Source organism: Sceloporus undulatus, chromosome 2 (assembly GCF_019175285.1).
Source record: "Sceloporus undulatus isolate JIND9_A2432 ecotype Alabama chromosome 2, SceUnd_v1.1, whole genome shotgun sequence".
Classification (NCBI taxonomy): domain Eukaryota; kingdom Metazoa; phylum Chordata; class Lepidosauria; order Squamata; family Phrynosomatidae; genus Sceloporus; species Sceloporus undulatus.
Window position 1 is genome coordinate 226,757,204 of NC_056523.1, and position 6,000 is coordinate 226,763,203.

At 42.0% G+C, this 6,000-nt stretch overlaps 1 protein-coding gene across 32 annotated transcripts in view; it reads left to right on the forward strand.

Annotated features, from left to right (window-relative positions):
• Window positions 1-6,000, forward strand: part of ADGRL3 (adhesion G protein-coupled receptor L3) — a 459,475-nt gene that overhangs the window by 233,997 nt on the left and 219,478 nt on the right. For all 32 annotated transcript variants that reach the window (XM_042454258.1, XM_042454256.1, XM_042454257.1 and 29 more), the window contains one exon: window positions 1,343-1,423. In XM_042454258.1, the coding sequence (XP_042310192.1) occupies window positions 1,343-1,423 (81 nt within the window). The remainder of the gene's footprint in view (window positions 1-1,342; window positions 1,424-6,000) is intronic.

Genomic DNA, 6,000 nt, shown 5'->3' on the forward strand with positions numbered 1-6,000 from the left:
TAGTAGACTAACACGGTGATACAGTGGTCAAAAAAGCTAATGCAATTCTCAGCTGTATCAAAGGGATTATAGTGTCCAGACTGAGGGAAATAGTAATGCCAGAGCATGTTGCTTTGGTCAAAGTTCACCTGGAATAGTGTTTCTAGTTTGAGGCACCACCGTTCAAAAGTGGTATTTACAGGCTGGATGATCAGGAACAAAGTTCTGGGAACAATGCCTTATGAGGAACAACTTAGGGAGCCTGGAGAAGAGAAGAGTAAGAGGTGACATGGAAGCTATCTCTAAATATATGAAGGACGTCATGTAGAAGATGGAGCCAACTTGTTTCTTTTGCAGCTCCAGAGACTACAACACAAACTGATGGATTCAAATTCAAAAGAAAGAGACTGTTTTAATATAAGAGTTGTCTGACAGTGGAATAAATTGCCTCAGAGTGTGGTGGACTCTCCATCTTTGGAGGTCTTTTAGACAGAGGTTCAGCGGACATCTTTCAGGAGTGCTTTAGCTGTGCAGCTCCATGGCAGGATGTGGACTGGATGTTCCTTGTCATTCCTTCCAAGTTCTAAACTTCTGTGATTCTATCATTCTAGACTTAATTTTTACACTACAGTAGCCATTTTGATTGCTGACTGATTAATGATTATTTGATTGATTAATAAATTGATTTAGTATTAGGTACAGAAAATCTTTGACCATTTCAGTGTCTTCATCATCCAGTTGTACACTCGTCTCTCCCTGTATGGGATGTGATCCTACTCCCACTAAGCAAATAGAATTGAGTATCCTTATCAGCAGCATGGTCAAACATCAACAGATGTATACTGACATAAAAAGAGTTGCTTTATGTTTAGTGTCACTTGCTAGATAGTTTCCCCTTAGCCTAGCAGTTCAAGCATGCAAGCAAACCATTAGCTGGGGGCAGACTTCCCAGTAAACCTCCCTATTAGTAAATTACGACAGTTGGCCCTTCTTATACATGGATTTTTATACACAGATTCAAGCATCCATGGTTTGAAAATGTTCAAAAAAATTATAAATTTCAAATATCAAATCTTGATTTTCCCTTTTTTATAAAGGACACCATTTTGCTATGTCATTATATTTAATGGGACTTGAGCATCCACAGATTTTGTTATCCACGGGGGATCTTGGAACCAAACCCCAGCGTATAACAGGGGTCCACTGTAGTATGGTTCTCATAACCATTAGGATGGGAGATGGATTGCAGACAAAAAACAGAGAGAAATACATGTTGTGCGTATAATATTTTAAGGTAGTAAATTATGATCTTTGCCAATCTGAGTATGAATCCTAGAACTGCATCTGTTCTGTTTTTTCACAGGGCAGACACATCATGGTCAAGTTTCTTACCTTGTTCCTCCAGTTCATCTGGACTCTGATCTTGAGAAACAGTCATTTAAGGGTGAGTTGGTAATGTAATAATTCTATGCTGAAAGTGTGCATTAACTTACCACAGTTACTGATCCTGTGAGAAGTATTTTGTTTGAGGGACTGAGCAGATGTGATAAGGAACAAACAATGCTTGCTAGACTGGTTCCCCTGTTTGTTCCTTATGCAATTGTCCCTAAAGTACTGTATTGACTATTTCCATGAGTCTGCCTGAGGTAAACTTCACTAAGGTGGGTTTTCTTCATAGTGGACATAATCCTATACTGTATACAGAACCGAAAATCCCTGCCCCTTGTATCACCTTCCTCACCTAATCTGAAATACCTGGAGGAAGACCTCAATTGAATTCCTGAGGGTTAAGGCAAATATATATGGGAGGAAATGCTTCCTCGGGCAACTTGGGCCCAAGTGATAACGGCTTTAAAACCAACGCTTAGGCTGCCATCCAGTTAGTGAATTGTAATGGTATAAATTGAATGTGCACAGTCAGAACTCCCTTTTCTGGTCAAATTCTGTTCTGACCATGGAAGAACCAAAATATTACTAAGTCACCTTGTAAGCCCATGGTCATTTCTATGTTGTCAGAGAGCTTGAGGGATGAGGAGGAACATGTCCAGCTATTTTCTTGCAGGAAGAGATGCTGCAAAGTTGTAAGTTGCAGAGAGCGTGCCAAAGCCTCTGAGCTTTCTCCAAATGCTATTGCTGTGCAACCAGCTAGAGGAAGAGAGCTGAATAGAGTCCCACTCAGCTCCCCACACTCCAGTAGCACAGAAATGGCCATGTTGGGAGGGGATGTGTGCATTGCTTACAAGGTGAGTTTTTGAGGGTGGATGTAGCTGTGGAGAGAGAGCTATCTCTTGATGCTGGATATCCACCCTTGATTTGGGCCCAGAAGGAGACTGGTATCCAGAGCAGATGGCAACTAGTGACATAACAAGCAATATGATACTATTGGGTAGTCCCTATTAACTGTTGACATGCTGAGTTTGGAGCTACAGGCATTTCTAGACATTTGAAAATAATAATAATCCACATAGGAAGTGATTAGAATATCTGTAATAGTTGCAAGGCTATCTCTCTCTAAGTGGGGTTATAATTGATTAGTCAGCCTACTCTGATAAAAGGTGCTCCAAGGCATGGAGGTCATATGCCTTTTTTATTCGCAAGGGTAGATCCAAACTGCATACTTGATTCTTGAAGAGGAATGCAAGCTCTTCCATAACAGGGTTAACCCCCCTCAAACCAGGCCTGCACAACTTGGAAGTAGGCAGGGGCCAAAATTAAAACTGCTAAACTTCTCCAGGCTGCAGATAGGTTTTAATTAATTATTATAATGAATTATCATTACTAATTATTTATTACTAATTAAGTATTGTCAATCACTAATTATTAATAATTACTAATTATTGATAATGACTAATTATTAATAGTTATTAATAATTAATAGTGATACTATTAATTCCATCCTCCCCTGCCGCCACCCTACTCTTTCTTGGGAGAAGGCGAAGCAGTAAAGGAACCTTGCGCAGGGTCACCAGATGTCATAACCAGAATGGAGGAAAAGAAACCACAAAATATAGGACGTTCAAGACAAATGTAGGCGACATAACAAAATAAAAGCTAAAAACACTAATATAAATTCACAACATTTATAAATATAAATGCACAAAAAACCTCCTGATGCCCCCCCCCATGCCATTGCACTCCCACCCCCTCACCCACCTGGCAGCCCCCTCCTTAGAGGTGAGAGTAGGCTGGAAAAGCACATCTCACTCTAGAAGATAAATATACGTGAGTAGTTTGCACTCTATGTCTTTCCAATCTATAATAACAGGTACAAAACTGAATAATAGTAATAGCATATGGGCCACCTAGGTCCAAAACACACTGCAGAAATAATCCAGTTTGAGGCCACTTTAACGGCCCTGGTTCAATGCTAAGGAATCCCGGGAACTGTAATTTTGTGAGACATTTAGCCTTCCCTGTCAGAGAGTTCTGGTCCCATGTTCCCTAGCACTGAGCCAGGGAAGTTAAAGCGGTCTCAAAATGGATTATTTCTGCAGTGTGTTTTGGACCTTACTTAAAAAAAATAGCCCAGATTTAAATGTTGCTTTAAAAATTATTTCCATCTCCCAGCTATGTGATGGTTGGAGGGAAATGAGAAAGTGTTATGGGGAAGGACTGCCAATATATTGGGTGATGCATTCTGTGGTATGTACAATTTGTGGCCAAGTAAGTGACCCTGGGCACATCACACACTCACAGCCTTAGAGAATAGTAATAGTAACTCTCCCTTGAAGAAACTTGCCAAGAAGACCCCATAAGGTTACCTTAGGATTTCCATAAGTTGGAAAGGACTTGAAGACACACAAGAACAACAACAGAAGTCTGCAATTACAGTATTTCATAGGTAGTACATGAGAATAGGAGCCAGCGTCGTTAGTGGTTTGAGTGTTGGATGACCATTCTGGAGACCAGGGTTTGATTCCCTGCTCTGCCATGAAGCCCACTGGGTAACTTTGGGCAACTCACAATCTCTCAGCCTCAGGGGAAGGCAATGGCAAACCTCCTCTAAATAAATCTTGCCAAAAGAACCACATATTAGAGCCAGTGTGGAGACCAAGGCTTGAATCCCAGCTTGGCTATGAAACCCCCTGGGTCAAGAGAGCAAGGAGGGAGGGAAAGTCCCAGGGCAAACCTTACCTCCTGCTCAGCAAGCCTTTACTCCCCTGGGGCTCTCCCTCTCTGCAAGGCATGGTCCCCTGGGCATCTCCAAGGCCTGCCTGCTGCCAGGCCGCCCTGCAAAAAGTGTGGGAAAGGCAGTGGCAGCAGCGGTGGCCTTCCTCCCCCCCCCCAGCTACAGCTGATTAAAACCTTGCCAGGCCCACCAAGGCCCGCTAAAAGCTCTCCCTGCTCTCTCTCTCTCTCTGTTAATTGTTCCTACTTCTGGGAACTGGAACTTGGAGCTGCCGCCGCCGAAGCTACCTTCTCCTCTTCCTCCTGGCTCTTTCCTATGGGCCACCAAAAATCTTTTGGGAGGTACTGGTGGCCCACGGGCCATATGTTGTGCAGACCTGCCTCAAACAGACAGAATACTTGTAAAGTCTAAGGCTTTCACGGCTAGCATCCATAGTGTTTTGTGGGTTTTTAGGACTATGTGGTTGTGTCTGGAAGAGCTTATTCCTGACGTTTCACCAGCATCTGTGGCTGGCATCTTCAGAGAATACTGGCATGGAAGTGATTGGTGTATATATACTGTGTGACCCTTGTTTGAGAGGAAGTGATTTACATGTTAATCTGTGTGTTGGTGAATGGCAAGGCTCCAGGGTGGAAGGATATGTGAAGAGGATTTGTTTCTATTTAATTAATAACCCATTGTCTTTTGGGAAAGCCCCAGACTCTGGATGATTTTCATTTGCATCTGCTGAGTCTTGATTTTGGTGTTTTTCAGAACTGGTAGCCAAACTTTGTTTACTTTCAGGGTTTCTTCTTTCTTGTTGAAGTTGTCCAGGTCAATGGCCCCCCTGTGCATTCTGACCTGATAGAACACTTGCCAAAAGTATCTCTCTATTGTCCATTATGGGTCTTAGTTTTCTGAGCAATTCCGCAGGTGTTGAAATCATCAATTGCTTTCCTTACATTAGAAGGAGAAACATATTTGGATATCATTAACATACCTCAACCCATATTTCCCACTCCTAGATACAATTACAAAATTACAATTAGAATTCAGATGAATTGATTTTCCTTCCTCTCAATGTTTTTCACTGTCCAGCTTTCACACTCATATGCAGAAATCAGAAGTACTATGGCCTGGATGCTTCTGACTTTGCTATTTAATTATTCATCTTTACTTTGTTGGTGGCTATGCTGACAATAGCAGTGCTGCTGGTAGAGTGGCAGGATCCTAGTTCTTCATGTTCTTGCCTTGCCTGTTATCTAATTGGCTTTTGTCTTTGGACTGCCTTTTTCATGCTACTAAATGCTGGGATAGGTCATGCTAGTGGTGCCATGTGGTAGGGAATGGACATCTAGCTTAATGAGCAGATGTGAACGTGAAGAGATATGTACCGGGGATTGCCAAGTCAGTTCCATTAGAATTTCCGGTACAAGGGAAAACAATTGGGTGGCCTGGGAAAGAAAATGTTTTGCCTTTTTGACAAATGAGGTTTGAGCATGGGAAAAAGTTTGAATTGCCTTGTTCTCTTATTATACTCTGTAACAGAAATGCCTTAGTTCTAACAACATCACCATCCTGTGAATTGCTTTTGTATCTGAATAAAGCTTGCTATTTTACACTGGGTTCCTGAGTCAAAGACTGCCAGTACATTACATAGGTTCTCCCATGCCAGACAGGCGTGCCAAATAGCTACTGGATAGTAGGATGAAAGTTCTTGATTCCCCCCCCCCCTTCTGACAGATGTTGGGGAAAAAGCATTGGTCTTTCTTCCCATAGCCTTGAAGTATTTGAGGGTGGTTTTTTTTTTGCAAAGGATGGCTAAGTCACCACAACATGTAAAAACTGCACATTTTCAAGTAACTTGCACAGTTTAACTTGGAAGTGCACAACTTTATGAAGAAGAACTCCAA